The sequence below is a fragment of the Pteropus alecto genome, unplaced genomic scaffold (genome assembly GCF_000325575.1).
Source record: "Pteropus alecto unplaced genomic scaffold, ASM32557v1 scaffold67, whole genome shotgun sequence".
Classification (NCBI taxonomy): Eukaryota; Metazoa; Chordata; class Mammalia; order Chiroptera; family Pteropodidae; genus Pteropus; species Pteropus alecto.
The window spans coordinates 7,204,437-7,227,867 of NW_006441061.1; the positions used below are offsets into that span (position 1 = coordinate 7,204,437).

General features: G+C 56.1%; 1 protein-coding gene across 4 annotated transcripts in view; it reads right to left on the reverse strand.

Moving 5' to 3' along the window:
• Positions 1 to 1,620: 1,620 nt before the first annotated feature.
• AK8 (adenylate kinase 8) overlaps positions 1,621 to 23,431 on the reverse strand; it is a 94,693-nt gene continuing 72,882 nt past the window's right edge. For all 4 annotated transcript variants that reach the window (XM_015594319.2, XM_015594318.2, XM_015594316.2 and 1 more), the window contains 2 exons: positions 2,516 to 2,596; positions 1,621 to 1,959 (listed from right to left, as the gene is read on the reverse strand). In XM_015594319.2, the coding sequence (XP_015449805.1) occupies positions 1,722 to 1,959; positions 2,516 to 2,596 (319 nt within the window). In that variant the 3' untranslated portion in view covers positions 1,621 to 1,721. The remainder of the gene's footprint in view (positions 1,960 to 2,515; positions 2,597 to 23,431) is intronic.

Genomic DNA, 23,431 nt, shown 5'->3' on the forward strand with positions numbered 1-23,431 from the left:
GTGCAGGTGGGGGTAGGGGGACGAGGGGCTGACCGTGTGGGCGTGAGCGTGGGGCAGAGTCGGTGGCCCACATCAGCACTGCTATGTTAACTAAATGCGTGAATGTTTTATGATGTCTTTGGCTCAGAATTTACACCCAAATGGTGTTTCACTGAGTTCCAGGAGTGAGACCACGTTCTCCGGTACCTGAAGTGACAGGCAGAGGGGAGAACGGGGTTAGGGAGGTGTCCCCGAGCCAGGCCACCTTTCCAGTTCACTTCTCCTCCAATCTGGGGGTGCTGGATACGAGCAGGCAAAGTACATGCTGGGTGTGTAACATGGAGCATTTGCAACCCGATCTGTAACTGGGACCCCTCCTGGGGCCCTCTGGGGTCTGAGGAGGCCTAATGAGCAGGAGCCCATTGTCAGGGGACTTAGGAGGTAGCCACCGTCTTCCCTCCGGGGGTTGGAAAGAAGTGGGGCCTGGGCAGGGGAGACCCCTGATGGAGTTTCGGGAGGTGGCCCCCAGTGCCTGAGCTACCGGCAGAGAGGAAGGGCAGAGGTTAGGTCACCACCGCTGGAGGCCCGGCTGCAGCAGGCCCGGGGCTCGACCTGCCTGTGACTGGGGCAGAGCAGGGGTCAGACCCGGGAGGCCTGGCTCGCTGGGCACCAGCTGCTGGCTACTATTGCCGGTGCCAGGGTCAGACTTCTGCTGGGAGACTCTGGGCTACTCCAGGCTAGAAGGGGTTTTAGCCTTCAGGCCCGGGGTCCCCGAGCTTCTCAGCCTCGGGCCCAGGCTGGCCTGGCGTGCTGAGGCCCCACTGGCAGAATGCACCAGAGCACTGGGTTCAGGTCGAGCCATGCGTCTAAGTGACATTAGGCCAGTCACTTACGCTCTGTGGCTTCAGTGTCCTCGTCTGTTGACGAGGGATCACCCAAGTACCTTCCTAACAAGGTAAACGGTAATAATGGGAACGGGGGTGGCTTCCAGAAGGGGGTCACAAGCTCCATCAGCCTAAGGTGTCACTGTCCTATCCCTCTGGCCACTCCTGGCGCTGTGGGCTCTGCAGGCTCCAGAGGGGCTATTTCCGTGGGACCTGAAGGCGTAGCTTCTAAGGGCTTCTAGCAAGTTTTAAGAAGTGGCTGAGCGTGTCTAGAACCACCCTGTCCAGCATGCAGCCACTAGCCACGCGTGGCTATTTATACTTAGTGAAAATTAAATCAAAAACCGCCTCCTCAGCTGCACTAGCCACGTTCCAAGTGCTCATTAGCCGCTTGCAGCTGCTGGCTACCGTCTTGGCCAGCACAGAGAGAGAGTGTGCTGCCATTCCAGAGAGTTCTACTAAACGGCACTACTCGAGAGATGGTGTTTTAACTACATTCACCGAAGGCTTCTTGTGCACCAGGCACCGTGCTGAGAGCTCCGCCTGCATCGGCTCCTTTAATCCCCGTCTTGGTTGCGAGGAGAGAGAGGCTCTGAGGGCTCAGCGACCTACCCAGGGGCGCCCGGCACGTTGGTGCCAGAGCTGCAGCTCAGCCCAGGTCCGACACGCCCACTGAGCTCTGCTTCACTGCCGCCTGGGCTCCGCCGGTCCTGCGCTCCCAGACGACAAAACACCTCACCCGCAGGACACGCGACACTGCACCCAGCAAAGCACTCTTTATTGGCTTGGCTAAGGTTCCAGACGGTGGGGGTGGGGATTAACCTCGTCTCCCTGGGGGTGCTCCCTGCTCTGCACCCATCAGAAGACTTTCTGGGGAAGGGGATTGATGATCCCAGTCTCTATGTACTCGAAGACCGTGTACGGGTCCTGGTCCCCGTTGATGGTGATGGCCTGCTTGTAGAACGCCTCCAGCTCGGCCGAATTCCTATAGAACAGGTCCATTTTGAGCTTGACTTGCTCTTCCGTGTCTTTTGGGTTCTCCAGGAGTCGGGCCTGGATTTCCATGGTCGGAGGTGGCTTGTACATGAGGTGGTACCTATGACAGAGGAGGGGAAGCAGGTGACCCACAGTCCAGCCCAGAGGGCAGGGGAGAAAGGGTCCTGAGTCCTACTGTGATTGCGGGGACTTTAAATTGCATTTCAACATGAACGCCGTGACCGCACTTGGTCAGAGTGCAGACTCAAACGCCGAATTTATCCCCTGGGACTGAGGGAAGGCTCAGAGGCGAACTGGTTCCCACGGAGACGTGTGTAGCATCGTGGTGCGAGCACAGGCCCAGCGACTCACACAGGCGACACCCGCCCTGCAGCCACTTCCCACGCGGGGGTCGGAGAGGCCACCACGGCAGTCGCTGCGGCACCTCCCACGTCCATTTTCCGATGACTCTTCCGGGCGAAGACGGTCGACAGACGTAGCCCAAAGGAGCTAGCTGGACGGACCCCCTTTCTAGACCCTTCCGTCAGTCGTCACCAGTGTGACCCCTGGAGCAATCCCACTGTGGCATCGGCCGGCCAGACGGAGAGCGGCGGCCCCCCCGCGGGACCGGGCCCCAGAAGCCCTCAGCCGGCCAACCACCAGCGCCTGGCACAAACCTCTCTCCCGTGACAGGGTCGATTCTTCTCAGCGTCAGTCGCTCAATGATGGAATCTAACGGCACATTCAGGAAAAACACCCTGAGGAGAAAGAACAAGCCCCAAGGTCAGCCGGAGAACTCCCCGGCTGCGCCAGACTCTCGTCCCCCAGACCAAGGTCTGCATCAGCCGCAAAAAGCGAGTGGACTTTCAGGAGCCACCCGTCAGAGGCTCCGGGGACCGAGCTCTCAGAGGTCACCTGGGAAGGATGCAGCGGGGCCCCTTGCTGCGGAAGCTCCCGCACCCCCGATTCAGGGCGGGTCCCAGCCCCCATCACTCCTGGGCGTGGGATTCCCGGGGGACATCGTCAGGGGAGCTGCAGGGGAGCAGACGACCAGTCCTCTGGGAGGACAGTGCTCTCCTGGAGTCATACGACGAGTTAGACTCTCGTCCCCACCGCGGACTTGCGGGGTGACCTGGGCCACCAACACAGCCTCTCAGATGAAGTTCCTCAATTGAGGAACGGGGCTCGTAGCAGTTGACGGGTGCTGATGGTTTAATGGGGTGACGTGTGCGCCCACTTAGCAGGGTCCATGCTTCCTCGGAGCTCACACACGTGCTGTGACACCATCGCCATTCTCACAGGATGCCCTCCCCGGGACTTCCGGCTCCCGGCCTGAAGCCCTCCGTGGGGGGCTGGCCCGTCCATTCTCAGCCTTGCACAGCGGAGCCCCAGGCCCAAGGGGATGGGAGGTCCAAAGTCAAGAGCCCAGCGGGAAAGACACAGCCCTCACTTCCAGCTCGGGGCTCGGCCTGGGAGCGCCTGGGAACACATCTCCGGAAGCCAAGTGTCTTAACCCCTTCTTTTTTGGTAATGGAATGCTTTCTTTACACAAAACCCAAGGCGAGATGCTCTCATTTCGGTGTGATTTTGCCCCAAGAAGACATTTGGCATCATATGGGGGCATTTTGGTTGTCACCACGAGGAAGGCGGTGCTATTGGCACGTGGTGGGTAGAGGCCGGGGATACTGCCGAATGTCACACCGTGAACAGAACAGCCCCCACCACGGAGGATTTTCTGGCCCTTAACGTTGACTCTTGTCAGCAGAGCCGGGTTTGAGACAATCAGGCCAGGCCAGCGTGCCCTGCCCCAGGGTGGAGAGACGAGGGCCTGGGTGCTCAGACCCAACCCAAGCCCTGGCCTCTAGTGCTAAAACATCCTGGCATTTGTTTTTTAAAATAACTTCTGGAATATTCCACTGCTCATTGCCGTTTACTCATTCATTCTTTATTTAATCCGTACGCACATTGATTGAGTGCCGACTGCGTGCCAGGCACTGTAGTGAGCTCCCATGTTTACCGGCCCCTCGCACAGAGCTCAGACTTGACATTATTAATAGACTCGTCATCGCTGGCATCAGGGTTGGATGACTGATGTGTGCAACTTCCACTGGGGACAACATCAGTGACAATGACATCAGTGACGACACACACTCCCTGTACACCTGAAGCCGTGTTTGCTTCACTTTTAAGTGAGTAAACGCCGGCAGAGGCTTCTTTAAGCGTAAGATAAATGTGCAAACACACGACTTTCCTCAGAATGGGAGCCTTTTAGGGTGAGTTCGCTCCTCCTCCGACTCAGTGAACAAAGAAGCCTGACACCGTCATCCTAGGGATTCTCCAGAAGTGTCGAGCAGGCTGTCGAGAGGCCACGCTTTAGTGGGTCCAATGGGACACTGGCCCCCTGCGTCGTCTCTCGGGCCCGGGTGCCACCTGCTAGAGTAAGGCCTGATCCCCACCAGTATCCAGACACCCAGCAAGTACTCAGGTAACATTTGTGGAAGAATGAAAGAAATGAACCTGTAGTCCGTAGTTCTAGTGGGCTATTTAAACTCTCCACCTACCGCCTGATTTTTATCCATCTTAGCTAAGAGCCGAACTAGCTGCTGGAGGTGAGAATGCTTCCCACGTGCCAGGGCTGGGGGAGACCCACACGTCCCGCCTCGTTCCCAGGAGCCACCTGCGTCAGAATCCCGTGGGGAGTCTGTGACCGTACAGGATGCCGACACTCCTTGCCCAGAAACGCTGATTCTGCAGGTGCTGGAGGGAGCCCAGTGTTCCCCTAATACTGGGACCTGCCACCTCGGAGAACACCTGGGCCCAGGACTCTGAACCGGGCACCCCTGCGGGTCCCGCGACCCCTGGAAATTAGATTCCAACTGTTGACTGCAAATGTTTTCCAGGAGAGGGGAAAGATGGGTCCGTGCCTTTCATTAGATCCTCAGAGGGTGCCAGCTCTCAAAGATGGTTGTGAGTCCCCGGTCTGAGTTAAAACCTCGTGTTTTACAGGGACACAAAGGACGCAGCCACGGCTGACTGTGAGGAGGTGGCACAGCGAGGCTGTCCCCGATGCTACACGCTGTCCTCACACCTGCTCCTTCCCTTGGTTCCCCGGTGTCCACTGATCCCCTCTCATCCCTGTGACCCATCTGGAGTTAACTCACCCCAGGGCTGTAGGGCTGGGCCTGAGAGAGGCCCACAGGGGGCCCTCTGAGTGCCAGCTCTTCCTGCGCAGGAATCGGGTCCAGATGCAGGCGGGTCCGGGAAGGGAGGATGAGAGGCTGCCCGTGGCTTGCCAGAGAGGAAAGGGCTTCATTTTTGCTGGGGGTGCACCCAGAGGAAGCCTGAGAATCACCCAACCCGAGAGAGCGGACAGGTGCCGAGACACACTGGGGCCCTGGAGCAAGCCGCGCCTGAAGCCGAGCCCAGCCTCTGGAAGCTCCTCGCTGGGACCGATGGAAGCTGCAGCCGCCCCTCTACAGAGTCAGTGCAGTGGTCCCCCAGCAGCCTGGGGGGCCCGGAGCCCCGAGAACCCACCTCACCCTGCACATGTTCTCGATAATGACTTCAGTTCGCAACGTGCCACCAAGTAACAGCCTCCAAATAAGATGTGTGAGATCGAGGAGTCAGAACTCGGGGAGCACAGGTGTTCCAGCGTGCTTTTATCCCTTACACTTCAAACATGCTGGGCCCCCCACAGCACCCCCCCCGAAACTTGCGAAGCCCAACAGCAACACCGAAACGTGGCTGTCACCGCGGCTGGCAGCTGGCGGTGCCACCCCGGATGCCAGAAGGAAGGAAACCCCTGATAATGGATGCTGCTTCGTAAACAAACAAGCCCCAACTGAAAGATTTTTAACCCAGCATATCAAGACCACTTGTCGTCATTCAAGCGAACGGCTTGTGAAAGGCTGGCAAGATCAGAAGCCTGAGGACCCCAAACTGGTACTTGAAACACGTCACTGGGAAAAGCCTTGCAGGAGAGGAGCTGTGCCTTCACACCGGAAGCTTCTGATCAGCCAGGCTCCCGGGGCCACGGTGCGTGCAAGCGACAGCCCGGTGGCGGTGCAGTGGGGACACGCTGCCCAGAGCCGGCCCCCAGCCGCCCGGCGTTATCGCTGCTCATTTACAGTAACTCGGCCAGGGAAGGGAGGGGCTGAAAGCAAAGCAAGCGAGGGACCCCCACAGCCAGGCACGCTGGGCAGGGACGCTGCGGGGTACGTGTCGCGCGTGGCGCGGGTCCACTGAGGACTGCAGGGTTCCAGGCCGGTGGGTCCCTCGCCACTCAGAGTGGGTCCCAGCCCGGCAGCGTGGCACCGCCCGGGAGCCCCACCGCCCCCACCCACTGAATCGGAGTCTACGCTTGACAAGACTCGCAGCGATGTGTGTGCACATCAAGGCTGGAGACGTGCCGCTCTGGTCCCGTCTGCCAGGACGTGTCTGATGTCGGGAATCACCTGGAGGGCTTCTCTGAAATGCAGATTCCCCATGACCTCCAGCAGAGGGGCTGGGAGACCCTCATTTGTAAACCAGCAGCTCGGGCAGGTATGAGGAGCATGGCTGTAATCCGCGGCCTCATCCTCGAACCACTGGGAGAGCCTTGAGAATTCTGAGGCCCAGGCCCCACCATGAGAGGTGCCGATACAATGGCCCGAGATGAGCCCTGGGTATGGAGATCTTTAAGTTTCCTGAGCAATTGTAGCATCTAGCCAAGGTTGAGAACAACTGCTCTCATCCAATCTGCTCAGTGTACGAGATGGGGAAACTGAGTCCCAGAGCGGCCAGGGCTCACTCTGTCACTCAGGGTATTGCTGTCAGAATTCCAGTGACATCTGGGATCTCTCTACCCACTCTCATCTGCCCCTCTGGCCACACTGCCTGGTGCTCTGTTTGGGAAGGCCACACTGGTTTCCTCCCCAAAGACCTCGAAGCTCGCCCCTGCTCCATAGATAAACGCACTGGGAAGTGAGGGATAGAACGTTCTCTGGACCCAAGGGCAGATTTGACAAATTACAAGATATGACATACAAGAAGTGACTTTAAGCACGGCATCCGGTCTGGCCCTCGTTAGCCTCCTGATCTCGACATGAGCCTCCACTATGTGCGAAACTCTATACAGAGCACTGTGGTGTCACGACTGTGAGATACCGCTTCCCACCCACTGGGATGGCTGCTACCAAAACGCCAGCAAAGAATAAGTGTTGGCAAAGGTGTGGAGAAAGAGGACCCCCTGGGAATGTAAAACGGCGTAGCTGCTGTGGAGTATGGCACGGCGGTTCCCCGAAAACTTAAAACAGAATTTCCACGTGACCCAGTGGTTCCATTGCTGGGTAGGCGCCCAAAAGAGCTGAATGCAGGGATTGGGACGGCTCGTTGTACCCGCGTTCACTGCAGCATTGGTCACGATAGCCGACGACCCAAATAGAAGTGGCCCGAATGTGATAAACGGGGTGCGTATAAAATGAAATTTTGTTTATCCTTAGAAAGGAATGAGATCTTGACACGTGCCACAACACGAATGAACCTTGAAGACACTGTGCTAAGTGAAATAAACCAGGCCCCAAATGGCAACTGCTGCACGATTCCACTCCCATAAGGCATCTAGAGTGGTCCAGTTCATAGAGGCAGGAAGCAGAATGGTGGGTGCCAGGGGCTGGGGGAGGGGCATGGGGAGTGTGGGTAGTGGGGACAGAATTTCAGTATGGGAAGATGAGAAAGTTCTGGAGATGGATGGGGGAGGCGTCTGCACAACAACGTGAGCGCGCTAAGCGTCACAGAATTGCACACTTAAAAACGGTTAAAACAGGGAACTCCGTGGTATGTGTATGTCAGCGCACACACAGAGAAAGCACTGTGATGCAGTGACCAGACCTATGGTAAAGGCAGGAGAGAAGGGGTGGTTCTCAGGCCTTGGAAAAAGTTATAATTTAATGAGATTCTTAATATACACAGATATCCAATACGTCAATAGATGTAAAAAAAAGCATTTGACAAAAATCTTACATCAATACCTGATGAATACTCTCAGCAAACTAGAAATACTAAGTCACTTCCTCAGAACAGTAAAGGGTATTTACCAAAAACTACAGCTAACATTGTATTTAACGCATGTTTTCCCCCTAAGACTGGGAACAAGGCAAGGATGTTTACCCTCGCCATTCCCATTCAGCATCATATCGGAAGTCCTGGACAGAGCAACAAGACAAGAAAAGGAAATAAAATGCATACAACTGAAAAGGAAAAAATAAACTGTCTCTATTTGCAGATGATATGATCATCTAAATAGAAATCCCAAAGAATCTTCAAAAAAAGGCACTAGAATAAGTCAATTTAGTGCATTCAAAAATATATCAACATACAAAAACCAAACTGACTTTCTCGATACCAGCAATAAGCAACTGGAAATTTAAAGGTGCCATTTATAATAGCATGAAAATGAAATACTAGGTATAAAGGTAACACAGTATGTGCAAGATCTGTATGTTGAAAACCACAAAGCATCAGTATGAGATATCAAACACAAACGAATGTGGAGCTATACCATGTTCATGGACTCGGAGACTCAATATCGTTAAAATGTCAGTCCACCTCTAACAAATCTATAGATTCGATGCAATCCCAAGCAAAATTCCAACAAGGCTTTTTGAAGATTCTATACAAGTTAATTCTAAAATTTCTATGGAGGTGCCTCTGGAAGCGAAATGGAATTGTGCAAACAATGTGGAAAAAGAAGAACAAACTGATAGCAAGGCTTAGTACAAAGGTGCAGTCATCAAGGCACCACGAGCGTTAGTGACAGGAGAGACACACAGACTGAAGGAACAGAAGAGAGAGTGCGGAAATGGACTCATGTAAGTGCGGCCCGTTACTTTTCAACAAAGCTGCCAATGCAATTCAATGGAAAAAGGACATTTTTTCTCACCCAATAGTGTAATAATGTAAATAATGATGATGATGACGATGACGATGACGATAATCTTGACCCATACCTCACACCATATACAAAATTTAAATCAAAATGGATTGTAGACCTAAGTATAAAACTTAAAACCATCGAACTTCTAGAAGAAACTGAGTGGCTTTGGATTAAAGATTTCCTAGCTATAATACCAAAATCGTGACCGTAAAAGAATAAATTGACAAATTAGATTTCATTAAAAGTCAATTAAAATCTTCCGCTCTTCAAAAGGCATTAAGAAAATAAAAGATTTGCCAAAGACCGGGAGAAGATATTTGCAAAACACATATCTGATAAAGGATTTCTATCCAGAACATGTGCAGTATCCAGATACATCCAGAAGTGTGAACTGTATGTCCAAGAAACGACGCACTATGTGCAAAACTCTATACAAAGCACTGTGGGGTCACGACAGTGAGATACCACTTCACGCCCACTGGGGGACACACGTGGACCCCTTACTACCTTAGTATTCAGACAGGGGGAGTCTGGTCTAGGAAAACAGTTTCCTGAAAAAGGCTCAAACCGCCTCCTCCTTCCCAGTCTCTTCAGAGGCTGAGGGGGTCGCATCGAGTCCGCTGGGAGTCAGTGGTGATTCTCCGGCTCTCAGCAAAGACTCCGCCTCCGTCACTCGGAGCCCCATGGGGGCTGGAACACACGCTCAGAGCGCACACTTCCGGGAGGGCTGCAGGGGGTCTGGCTTTCATATTCTCCGGGGGTCTTCTCTCAAGGGGGACTTTGCAGTGACCATCACAAAACAGGGAACCACAGAGCATGGAGAACCATCGAGAAAAACGCAAAATGACGCCATACATGAACACTTAGAACGGTCTGCTTGCCTTTCACCAAAACGCGTGTCCACGACACACCGGAGACGCAAAGTGACGGAGACGCCGTTGCCAAACTCGTCCTCGTCCAAGGGCGACCTGCGGGATGCTCACGTGGCACAGAGAGGAGTTGTCTGGACTGGCCAGGACCAGACCTCGGCTGGTCTGAAGACGGAGGCGGCATCGGTGTCCGAGACGACGCCTTTGGGGATGGCAGTGAGGAGGGGGCGAGCTGCCGGAGGACGCGCGCTCATCAGGACGAGCCGGGGCGGGATCGAAGGGGCACGTGAATTATGCGGAGACGATCACAAACAAAGAGTAAAAACGGAGTCGCCCGCAGAAGGATCTGCACCTCTGAGCCCACTGGGCCTGGGCCGAGGACAGGCGCTGGGCCGCCTTGCGTCGTGCAGGGCCCGTCGGGAGGCCTCATTCCATGTCAGAGAGAGGTCCCTGGTCCTCCCCGCAGGCCGCACACCTCCGTCGCAGGACCGTAAACAGGGGTCGCCTTGTGGGAGAGAGCTTGGACCCGTGGGCTCCCTGGAGTCTGGACAAGGCCCTGGCCAGAATTAAAAAATTTTTACTATGTATATGTTTTTACTCTAAGAAGAGTCCAGTTTGCAAACTAAAGGCCAAACATCTCAACCGCATTTTAAAGCCTGGTGCCTCCTGCCCTCAGGCAGCAGCTGCTGTGTTCCCTCACGTCTGCCCCCCACGCCTTAAAAAAAGGGGCTCCCGCTGGCCAGTTCTTGCTTAAAACTGTGTCTAATTGATAGCGGCAAATCTACTCTGGCTGTGTCTAACATCTCTCCAGGGGCGAGAACTCTCCGTCGCTGTCACTAATTGGTAAATTAGCGAGTACTCCCCGCCACTCACCACGCGACAACAAAATGGAGCCGTCTGGTTTAAGGAGGACCCGGGGATCACATTCTTGCATAATCAGTCTTCAATTTTAAGTCGTCTTAAAATTTCTGCTTCCTTTACCACGGGGAAGAAAGAGAGTCGTCCCTCTGCACACGGCCACCCAGACACTCCCTCGCGAGAAACGCAAACTGTTGGAAGCCAGAAAGTTCTGCAAACTCTTCCCGAAGAGAAAGGCAAACGTGTTTGAAGCGGAAGTGATGGCAGACAGCGGGAAGCTGTGGGAGCCGCAGCACAAGCCTGGCTATTCTGTGCCAGGTCACGGCGCCGTCCACGCCGGTGGCTCTCGGCCCGGGTGTGTGGGGACACGGGCGCACTCTAAGGCTCTGGCCGGGATCTAGTACTGGCTCCAGGAAAGCCCTGTGTCCAGGCTCTCGCCAGCACGGCCCGCTCCCCGATGCCCGTCACGCCCATGCACACTCGACAAGGCAGCCATCGGCACAGGGCACTCGCCTTGGGGGAGCCGCGTGGCTCTCGGGGCCCACTGGGCGTCTGCCCTCATCACTCGCTTTGCCCTTGGGCACCCTTCGGCTGCACATCTGTGTTCGAGGGGGCCTGGCTCCCTACCCTCCTGCGTGATCACGACACGAAGTCCCTGCACATCCCTAGAATCCCACTGTCTTTTCTGAGCACTGGCCAGAAGCCACACTCACTTACCTCACGCTCAGAGCGCCACAGCCACACCCCCAACCTGCCGGCACAGGCACCCCGACAGTGGGAACGCCGATCGTCACAGATCAGCGGTGAAGTTCAGACCCAAAGGAGCATCTGGGCTGGTGGACACACTGTCAGCGCCTCCTGCTGTGGGGACACCGAGGGGCTCCATGGGGTCCTCCTTCAAGGAAGAATTTGAGGCTCAGGGATAAGGAGCATCAACTGACAGCCTCCAGCTCTATCTTCAGAGACTTGAACCCTCTGTTGCTGCTGTTTTAATTTACTGAGATACAAGTCACCTCTTAAAAGTGCACGGTGCAGTGATTTTTAGTATACTTACACGATCTAAGTTTCCGTCGCCCCCGAAGGAAAGCCCGAACGTATGAGCAGCCCCTCCCCATGCCCTAGCTCCCAGGCCCAGGCAGCCGCTCATCTATGTTCTGTCTCTACGGATCTGCCTATGCTGGACATTTCATGTAAATGGAATCATACGTGACCCGCCAAGTCTCCATTTAGGAGAAGGAAGGGAAAAACAGGAGGACCTCACGAGGTTGTTTTAAGGATCAAACACTCTACGGACCTTGGGGCTTGTCAGTCTCCATGAGCACAGGAGCCAACTCCTTACCTATTTCTATATATACAATGCGTGTCCTGCTGGTCGTGCTTCCCAGGAGAAGCCTGACTGATAATACGGGGCAGAGACAGGATGCAAACGCAGGCTGCTGGCTGTGAACCTGGGAGAGGTGGTGGGGGGCAGGGGGCGCGAGGAAGGCGCTCTTGGCGTCCTCCCGCTCAGTGCCAAACACTCAGCCCGGATGCGTGGTTCAGTGGCAGCTCCTTGGGGCGGCTGCTCAGAGTCCCAGGTTCCGAACCAGCTGCAGGCAACGCCTTCGCTTTCCACTAAGCCGACCCGCCGAAGGGGGGTCACGGCACGAAATGGTGCGGGCGCCTTGCTCCCGCCCGCCCCGCCCAGGGCACTGCAGGCCAACTCACTGCGACATTTCCTTCCTCCAGGCCAGCCTTCAGGGACAAGCGCTGCATGAACACCTGCCCCTGGAGTCACCTAACATGTCCCTGTGCTGAACTCTCCCACTCCAGATGTTCAAGGCGCTGCACACAGGGCGCTGTCTTAACCTTGTCCTCCGCCGGAGTTTTCCTCCACGAATCTCTCCGAAAGCGCGTTACGCACGCCTTGGCCTCCCATTAACTGCACCGCCACCGTCGTCACTGTCACCGCAGACCTTTGCACACCTACTGTGTGCCAGGCGCGTGCATTGCGCGGATTACACACGCATGCCGTCCCATTTAACCCTCACGAGAAGCGCAGGACCCGGGTCCCGTGATCAGGCCCACTCTGAGGATGGAAAAGCTCAGGGCCCCGAGGTGCAGGCGCCGGGCTGGGCTCCGGGTCCGGGGACTCGGTGCTCTCTGGCTGCCTTCCGCTTCCTACGTAAAATAAGTTTGGCTCATCCCTTGCAGTTCAGAACATTCCTGAAGCCTCCGTGAGGACCAGCAAATGGAAAGTGAACCCTAAAGCGATTTAGGGGGAGAGCTAGTGGGGCGAGGGTGGGGTTGACACTGCGTAGGCACCCCAAACCACAAGGCTCGCCCGACTGCCCCCTCAGACCCTTGCAGGCCAAAGCCACCCCCTCATCTGTGTCCTCCATCACCTAGGGGACACCTGGCTCCCCCTGGGTTGGGACCCCCTCCTCAGTGTGCCTCCCCAGGGACTTCGTGCACAGCTGCCCCTCGGGGTTAAAGATAAATCACCTGGATTCCAAAAGATCCTTCATCCCGGATGGCAGCAGCTGCCTGGCCTAAGGAATCTGCCACCGTGTTTGTTAAACCCACACTTTAATTACGCCGAAATTACGTTAAATCCTTGCATAAATACCGCGGCGGCACCTGCCAAGGGCTCCACTACACCAGGCTGGGCTGCCGCCAGAGCTCGCTTAGAAAGGAAGAGGAGGCAGACACATGCAGAAAGGATGGATATTGTTTTCAAAATAAAAAGGCGAGGTTAGCCTTTGTCAGATCATCCACGTGTCAAGAAGAGCAGCCCCTCCCATTTTACAGACTGAAGCGGGGGCGGGGGGGGGGGCCTCGGCCCTCCGGTCTAATAGGTTTCACTTCTCGAAAAACCTAAATCTAATTAAATATTAATAACCAGTGGTATTAATTAAGGGGGAAAAGTCCATCAAGAGAACCCCAATATGTTTACAGTGTCCCCAGGAAACTGGGAAAATTCACAATCAACTGTGTAAATGTTCTAAAAGCGAGTCCTGAATATTTTATGAATATTTGTCATAAAACAGAAATAATAACCACTGTGCAGAGCTATTAGAATTAATATTTATGCTGCCCGCCATGAAATATTCATGGGGACAGAGAAAGGGGGGCCCGTAAGACAAGAATTAATTTACACTGGGCTCGGTTTACCCGCTGGCTTGATGTTTTAAAGACGGTTGACAAGGCTCCGTATGAATCCGCCAGTCACTTCCCGCACTCGGTGGAGTGGAGGGGGTGGGGACAGGTCCGGGCGGCTGACAGCTCACAGATTGAGTTTCTGACAGCCCTTAAAAAACCTAAACGGCCCCCCACCTTTTTTTCCTTCTTCCATTGCCCAAGGCGCTCTGTTCATCCCGTCTCTCCTTCCATCTGCTGAAATTAACGAATTAATGAGCGCGATACGCTTTACAGTGGGGCCCTATGAATGTTTACAGGCGATTAAATTATAATGCGCGGCGGCTGTATAATTCATGAACCAATTAAAGGAAGTGTTAGTTGATTTGATGGGATGAGGACGTACAAAATGCATTTAACTAATGGGGAGCCACGGGCTGCGAGGGCCGGCTCCCTCTCTCGGATCACGCGGCTAATTGCTGCACTTTATGGCGCTGTCGCTGATAGCCATGCATATTTCATTGTTCTCAAATCCTTCAATCGTGCGCGTCCGTGTCGAGGCTGTAACGCGGAGAAGCCAAACCTGGCTGCAGTGACGGGGGGCCGTGGCCGTGGCCGTGGCCGAGACACCTGAGCTGGGGCTTCGGGTGTCCGGGCCATTAGGTGATTAACAGGGCTCAGCGTGCGATCGGCTTTTGCTTCTCCGACAATCCCGGGTGGCGGCTCCGTGACGGTGGCAGCGCTCGGGGCCTGGCCCCCGTCATTGTGGGGGGGCGGGGGGTGGGAAGCCCCCGGTATTGTTTCTTACCAAGACTGCACCCAGGGTGCAGGGGTCCCGCGGGTCCCCCCAGAAGGCCCGGGTTCCCCCAAGGGCAGTTCGCCTGGGGTGCTCCTAGAGCTAACGGTTTCTCCAGCTCTGACTTTGTCCCTCCGCACAAGGTGGCCACCTGGGGCTGCATCACGTTACGAGTGGCGAACTTGGACCCACACTGGAAGTTCTGTCACATGTGAGCTGGAAGGAAGTCGCAGAGAAGAGCGAAAGAACCCACCCCGAGGGGGGCCGTGGTCGCCCAGGCTCTCGGAAGGGGCACGTCCACGGCGTCCACGGCGCCGGCAGAAGGGCAGAGGATGCCGATGATGCGGCCGACCTCCCAGCTGGAGCGGCAGGGTGTCTGATGCGGAGGGGACACCTCGTACCGACAGGCCCAGACACTCTGCGAGTGTCCCAGTCGGTTGTTGGAGCCCTCGTCGATGAGCTGCTGGGCCCAACAGCCCAACAACTGGACGGTCCTCTGCTACGGTTCCACTCTGCACTCTCTTCTCTGGCTTCGAAGTCTGGATTTCACACCAGTCCCCCCCACTCCCCGCCACACACACGCGCGCACACACGCACGCGCACACACACACACACAGAGTCAGTAAACTAATTAAAGACCCTGTGGTTAACGTCTTCAATCCCCCTGTGGATGCCCAAGAAAGAATTTGGTTTGTTCCCACTTTCTACCCAGAGCTGTGTGATCCTGGGCAAGCCTCAGGCTCTCATCTCTAAGATGAGGATGGGGATAGGATGGTCACAGGTAGTGAAGATTAAAAGAGCGAATCCATGTGCTTTGCATTTTGTCTGGCACGTAATAATTGCCCAAGTTATTCTGGCCGATATTATCATCGTGGAATAGTAGAGATTTCAATTAGTGCCACTAAGGAGGCCACTCTCACATTTGCCTCCTCCGCGAATGCACATATGGTCAGGGTTGGCCTCCGCCCCCCAACTGCACGTGAAGCAGCCACTGAAATCTCCGAGAAGGCCACGGAGTCAGCAGGACCTCTTGTGACAAGCGAGGGCATCTCCCTGACCAGATCCAGGAGGACAAGGCTGTAGGAATCCAAGGACCTCAGGTGAGTACAGCGCCCCAAAGGCCACCACGTCAAGGATGGAAGGAGGGCCGGTTGTGATTTAATGGAAAGTAAGGTAACTCAGCCTAAACCATCCCCTTGGGTCCCAAGCTTAAATGTAACCAGCAATGGGCAGTCCGGCTGGATTTGGCTGGATTTAGCGTGTTCTAATTTAAAATAAAATCAAAGTATCATTTAAAATAAAATCGAAGTATCATTTGTCAGAGGCTCACTATGTGCAACTAACTGTCCTGGATGCTTTCTGAACATGACCTTATAGGATCGTGCGAGGTAAATGTTAGCGTGAGTATTCTCAGTGCCTAAACAGGGACGTCAAGACGAGGGAGCATCTTGGTTCAGGAATTTCTTCTGAGCAGATACTTGTACAAGTGCGGAGATACATGGGCACAGTTCCCCACTGCTGAGTCACCTATAACAGCAAAAAAGCTGGACACGCCGTAAATATCCACAAATACAGGAAGGCTTAACGAATTGTGGCATAGCCTCATTCTGCAGCTTTAGAAAGAAATAAGGTAGATTAGGGTGTTGACACTGGAGTGAAGTCTAAGACACGATCGTAAATTAAAAAATAGTTATATAACAATGTATCGTGCGAGCCCGCTTGTGTTTCACAAGAGAACTAATTCCGGAGGGATGTACATCAAGCTGGCGATAATGATTATTTTGGGGGAGGGATCCGGGGAAATAAAACAAGAGCCTTTTACTTCCTAGATGTCTGCTATTTTTCCGTTACAATCAGAACGAACTATTTCTATAATTAAGAAAAACAGTAAAGATGAAAACCACGAGAAAAGAAGGTTATTTAAGGAGGAGAATTGTCACTTTTAGGCGGAAGGACGGACATAATGCTGACGGCACATGATCGGACCAGGTTCTCACGCAGACCACACCATGTACAGAACGATGACCGAACGCGTCCGAGCGCCAGCCTGGCCCGACAGCGTCCTGGAGTCGGCACTTCACTGCACAGCGCGGGCAGACTGGGGACGAGGACACAACAGATGCTGACCACCGAGAAGGACAAATAGCAGACTGCGCCTCTCACCCAGGCAGCGGCCTCCCGGGTGCCCAAGTGCAGGAAGGGTCAGGTGAGAAAGTAGGATGAGCTCAGTGCAAGCCAACGCCTCTGGTTTAGGAAAATCAGCTTATGTTTGTTTGTTCGTTCGTTCGTTCGTTCATTCATTCATTCATTCATTCATTCAGCAAATGCTTTCCCAGTTCGTTCATTCGTTCGTTCATTCATTCATTCATTCATTCAGCAAATGCTTTCCCAGTGCCTCGTAGGTCCTAGTAACCAACTGTCTCAGGTACCATGAATCTGGGGGTGAACGAGCCAGACGCATTCCCGCCCTCACAGAGCTTACTGCGTAGGTGTAGATACATGTGGGGAAGGACTACCTGTCCTTGGAACATGGGGTCGACCTCGCCATCAAAATGTCATATGAAAAGCCCAGCTTGCAACCCGTGAAGAAGGAGATGCACGAGTTACCTGAAAAGCGATCTGGGGCAGGGTGGGTCACCTTCCGATGCGAAGAGATGGCTGCCATTCATCAGCTAACGCTGACATGTCTGCTGTGGGCTGATCACGTTACACCGTCTCATGGAAACTTCCTGAATGGCGTGGAAATGGGCTCAAAGCAGTCAGTGAACCTCCCAAGGTCACGTCCTTGGTAACCGCAGACTTTGGAGCTCGACGAAGTGGGACACCCCAGCCTGAGCACCGACCACTGGGCCACACCACGTATCTGGATGCTCTTGCTTACAGCACCCCAAAATGACTCTGGCTCTTCAGATCCCCTGGGACCCGCATCGCACTGAGGACATGCAGACACCCCCTCGCTAGTCCCTACAGCAAGCCGGGGGCACGGGGTTTACCGTCACCCCCATTTTACAGATGAGGCAACTCTCTCCATTACCAGCTAGCGTGTGACCTGATGGACTCGGACCCGCAGCCACTGGCTCCAGCACCCAGGGTGGCCACCAGCGGGCCACTGGGTGTTCGCCAAACACGGGGCATTTCTGAACGCTGCACCCAAGTTCTCATACTTACTCTTCTTCTTGAGGCGGGTCTGTTCGGTGTTTATTTTTTTTAATTGATGAGAAATTCACGTAACATAAAATTAACCATTTTGGGGTGTGTGACACAGTGGCATTTGGCACATCCACAGTGTGGGACACTCATCAGCTCTGCCTAGTCCCAGAACATTTTAATCGCCCTAAAAGGAGACTAGTGCCCGCTACCTCATTACGCCCGCCCCCAGCCCCGGGCAGCGACTCGTCGGCTTGCCGTCTGTTCCGGACATTTCGTTTGAAGGCTGTCACACGTGACACACGTCTTTCACTTAGCGTCACGTATTCAAGGTCACAGTTACCCTTCGTCAACAACCTTCCGAACCAGCCCCATTTTACAGATGAGAAACTGGAAAATCAGAGGGAGGGAAGGACTAGCCCAAGGTCATGATGGCGGCCAAGGGCAGAGCCAGATTCCAGCCAGGCCTGTCTGAGTCAAGAGCCCATACATAGTTCTCCCAACAGCATGTCTGACACTTCCGGTTTTTCGTAAGATGATTTTTTTTTCCCCTTAAAAATGGAATTGGAGAGCATGTGTACCTGCCTAGCTCAGGGCCTGGGTGTCAGCTGCTCGCAGACCTCGTCCCCACCACGGCCTCCCGCTCCTGACTCATGGCCCCATGGCCTCCTCCTTCGTCCCCCGTGGAACCACAGGGCCACCCTCGCTTGGTTCCGGGCTCCGCGGAGATGTCAGCACCCCGTCCTTGCAGCCCTCCCCCGGGAGGCGAGCCCATGCGGGTTGTCCATGTTGACCGTCTGGCCCAGAAGGCACACGATGTGTCTGTGTTGCTCTCTGCCCTGTTGTCAGCCCCTGGGACAGCGCCCGGCACACAGCAGGCGCTCAATAAATGTTTGTCGACTGATTTTGTTGTCCTCAAGAGCCTTGTCCTTGGAATGGAGGGAGACTCTTTCAAGGGGGCAGTCGGAGGGGCGAGCGGGGCCGACCGCAGCCACACGTGCATGCGAATTGCATAAACGGCACGCGTGGCTGCGGAGGACGGTCACGCGGGGCAGGCGGGGTCTGCGCGGCCGGTGCCACCTTTTACCTCCTCCATGACCTATTTCTCCGCCCTCTGTCGCCGCAGAGATGCCCCTCGGCACGTTTTTTCTGCATTTCTGCCACGTGCCGGCTTCCGGGTGGCCCTGGCCCGGCCTGGAGGCCCGTACGCGCCTCCGAGCCGGTCTGCCCTCCGCCCCCTGCCACCCCTCGTCAGGCCTACACTGCCTTCGTTTCCTCCACACATTCCTCTCTCCAGCATGGAGGCCACCGAGGCCCAAGGAGACACCTCTGCGGCCTTCCCACTGCAATTTGAAGGACTTTCCAGAACATTCCAACTCAGGGGCACCCCCTCTAAGCTCCACTTCACATAGCTAAGTGTGCTAGGAAGCTCCTACTTGTAGAACAGCAAAGACACGGGTTCAGATTCTGCCACGTCTAGCAGCCTCTACTGGGCAAACCCCACCATGACCCAGCTGGTCCCCAGGCCCGAGACCCGCCCCCTGCAGAACCTGCTCCCAGAGACTCATTGCTAATGGAGGTCAGGCACAAACTGTTCCCCGACCGAGGGCAACTGGAGGAAACTTCGATTTAGGGGGAGGGATGAAGGACGCTGGCCCCGGGAGGCCCCGCCCAAAGGCCAACTCTGGGTCGCCACGGCACCCACTGCCCACTGCAGGGAAACCCAGGGTCAAAGTGTCGACCTGGCCAAGCTCCCGGGTTAAACTGCCGTGAACCCTCCGAGGAGGCGAAACCCGAGTTTCTAGATAAAGCTGTTCCACGTCCTTGGCTGGGGACGCAGGCCTGCAATTCAAACCTCTCGGTTTCGAGAGTCATCTACGGATTAAATCTACGACTCAGGGCCAGAAGCCTACTGGGCCTGGTGCCACCCTCCCTGGGGCCTCTCCCTGGGGCGTCTCCCCGCGGCCTCTCCCCTTGGCCCGGCTGGGCCCGTGTGTTGACGCTGACGAGGGCAGTTGCCCTGTAGCCACTCGCAGGCCGGGGGCAGTGTCTCAGGACATGGGCCCCACGCCACACGCTCAGGGAAGGAAGGAGTACGACGTGGCGTGTGCGGCTCAGACCACGTTTGTGGAGTGTCTCTAGAAACGTCAGCGTACGTACGCCGAAGTGCTGGCCTGGATCATCTCTGAATGCCAGACACGATTGCTCAGCTACATTTCCTAACTTTCCTACAGGAGGTGGGGTCCTGTGTAACGAAATGTAGGAAACACACGTGGACAAGGACCCCCCCACCCCTGCCCGGCGCCCCCGGGGCTTCCCTGGGCCTCACCCTGGGTGCAGAGGGGCTGGGTCTTCGGGCCACCCCAGACTTTACAGCCTCCCTGCCGCCCCCGCCCCAACTCCTGCTCTCCAGACCAGCCGCCCAGAACCCCTGCGGTCACCACGGCCACTGGCCGAAATGGGAAGTGCCGAGCGGACTGCATTTTCTGAAGTTTCCGAAGTCACTGGGCCACAAGGAGGCACAGAGAGGTGTTTCTGTCCAGGACGGAAACGTGTTTCCTCATTAGAGCGGGACCGCAGGCACGAACGGGGACCGGTGACAGAGCGAAGCCCGCTGACTACAGTGCGAGCCCAAGGTCACACGGGGGCCTTCGCGATGAGAGGCACCCTGCTCGGCACACTTCCCTGACTCGCCAATGACTCCGAAGGAAGTTCTCCTAGATCAGGCAGCATGCAAATGAGGGGACGACGGCATCATGCCCGCCTGACCGGAAGGAGGGACCCGAAGCCCCGCCCCTTTCACATCAAGTCTCCATCACCCAAGGTCAAGGTTTCGAGTCCCTTACTGCTGCCTCCGCATTCTCGGTGATGCTGGCTCAGTCCTGGGCTGTTCCACAAGGGGACACTTCCGCAAAACGCAGCAGCTCCTCTCCTCCCTCCCCCAGCCCATCTCACATGAGGGTCCAGCGTTTTCCAATTTGATTCCATTTTTCTCCAGGCACCAGAAGAAAAAAGCCTTATGGCCAAAACGTCGCCGCTGACCTGATGAGCCGCGCTCGGCTCACAGCATCTTCCTCCCCCCAGCTGACAGGAGCCAGCGCTCACCGTAGTGGGTATCAGGTTACCATTTGGGTGTCTGAAATATTTAACAGGTTTTCGGATCTTCCATGCGTCAGGGGGCTGGAGTGCCACAGCGTCCTCGGCACCCCCAGTTCTTATCTCGTCGGGGTATCTTCCCGCTGCCGAGTGCCCTCCCTGCACCGCAAGAACGTCCCCAGGAGAGATTGCTGTGGGTCACGCATCCTCCACCCTCTTCCAAAAGGCAGACCTCCTGGGGCAGGGGACCGCGGGGGGCAGGACAGGTCCCGCTCACCTTTTCACCTCCAGAGCTGGCACTGCGTGCACACGACACTCATGGGGTATGGGGGGTGGGGAGGGGAGGTCAGCAAACCAGAATTTGCTGACCAAAGCATGACCTTCTTTGCTGAGCTCCACACACCACCAGCTGCAGAAGCAGCACCCCCACTGCAATGCCCAGGGCAGAAAGGACTCCAGAGGCCTGGACATCCCGCGGCCAGAGGCCTGGACCAAGAAACGGCTCCAATCCGCAAAGATTCTCAAGGAAAGGAGGTTATTTGTCAGTCTCCTTCGGACATTCCTCCCACGACCGCCTTTACGGACATGTGAGAATTCTCTCTGTCCAGCCTCTTACTGACCCAATCAAATTGTTTCCCTTTGTTCTTCTACCAAAACGGCGGCTCACGCTTGGACAGAGAACCGTTCTCCCCCAAAGAAGCTCCCAGATTCGAAGGCCTGCTTCGAGGGGCGCAGCCGGAACCACTGGCCTTCCGCAGCCCTCACAGAAAGCTTGGTGCGAGGTGCAGGGCCCTCCCTGGAGGACCCTGGGCGCGGCAGAGCGTGGGAGGGAGGGGCAGCCTGACCCCGCGGATGCGTTCGTCAGGTACATCGTTTGTGCACTGCAAATCTCCCCGTTCTTGGCAACAAACTCCTTTACCCGCTCCCCTCCACCCGCCACACACAGAGGGCAGGGGTGGGCGGGGATCGGCTACAGGGGGGTGGGGCCGCACTCCAGAATCTCTGGTGCCCTGAGACACACTTTCTGGCCACGTGAGAGGGGGCCGCGTTACCCCTCTCCGGAGCTCAGGCTGTGCTTTCGTGGGCACTGGGCACACCCCACCTAATTTCCTTCTCGCCGCCCACTGGGGGCCCGTACCTTTACCATCACGCCCGCTTTGTAGAGGAGGTCAGTGTGCTGCCCGAGGTCACGTGGCTGGGGAATGGCAGAGAGGATCTGAACCTGGGCGTCTGGGGCCTTCGCTGCCACGCATAGCATGTGGGGCAGGGGTCCTCTCCCCCCCACAGAGCGCCCCGCCCGGCCTCAGGGACACAGCAGGTCAGGGGGTCCAGGCGCACTCTCCGCCCTGGCCGGCTTCGGGCTGACACCCCTGGCGTCCGGTACACGCCCCATAGGCCGGTGAGATGCCTTCTCCAGCCGCTCACTGCGCCTCTGGCCCCTCGGATCAGATACCGGGGGCGCAAATAGCTCGGCATGACGCAGCCACTGAGTCAGTGCAGCCCTGCGCGCATGTGCGCATCAAATCGACGCCTGCTCGCCCAGAAAACAGCCCACTCAACATCATTACCGACCCTACGCCCGGAACTGACCAGACTGGTGTCCAGAGAGTTCTGCCCGGCCGATCTTCTCTGTTCCTCCAACGACTCCGCAACTAAATGTTTCACAAAGCCCCCAAATATTTATGTTCTCAAATGTTTATTAGCCTCTCTGTCACGATCAAGGTTTCATGAGCGCTCTCTACCAACTGTGAATTAAACTCGTAATTTCAGGCCCGTCACATTCTGGTCTATGTTTGTCTCTCTCACACAGCAGTTGCTGCGGGCGCCCAGCAGATGACAACTGAACGCACGTGTCCACGGGCAGCAAAGCGACTGACATTTAAATCCGGGAGCAGCCACGGGGCAGAGTGGGAGAGGAGCTTCCACAGCTGGAGGCTTCGGGAGCAGAGGGCCCGCGCAGGAGGGCTCCCCCGGGCCCTCACGCCACCAACCCACCCTGCTCGGGGGCAGGGGGCCCGTCATCTCACGGCAAAAGGAAAAGACACATGATACGCTAAGACCATCCTTCCCTCTGCCGAGCGGCACCGACTCGGGTAGAAGCATCGGGCTGCGCCCGGGGCCACCGGGGAACCCAGTCCTGTGAGCCGCAGAAGAAACAGCAGCTCACGGAGCTGGACCAGAAATGGCGGCTGCCCTGGCTCACTGCTCATCCACTTACGCGATTGCCCATCATTACACACTCAGCTCCTGGAACCCAAGAGCGACTCCGCGCCCTGTGCTGTCGGTTCCACGCTGCGGATGAAGGAATGAAGCGTGGAGGCTCCAGGGGGGCGAAGGGACTGGGAGAAGGTGGAGCCACATCCTGTCCCTGGGCCCTCGCCGGCTGCTCCCTCTGCTGGGACCGGCTTCGCTTCCCCGCGGTTCTCACCAGCCTCCCAGGCGTCCGCGGCCTCGGAGCTGACCGGGACGGCGCGTTACTGTCCCCGGCTCTGAATGGGGCTCCCACCCGGAGGGTAAGCCCATCAGTCCATCCTGGTCACTGTCCCAGCTCACAGCACGTGCTCACTAAGTGCCAACTGACGCGGAGCCAAACGGAGGTCTCTTGGACTCTAAAACTCATGTTTTTGATGCTAAACCTACTACTTCTAGAAAATGCCCTGGCACCGCCACCAGCGGTCGGGCCCCAGAGGATCGAGTGGGCCCGCTTCCAGAGGCAGCCCCAGGCCGGTGCTTGCACCCAGGAAGAAGTGGGGACAGCAACTAGATGCAGGATCGCGCTGGGTGGGGACCCACCCCG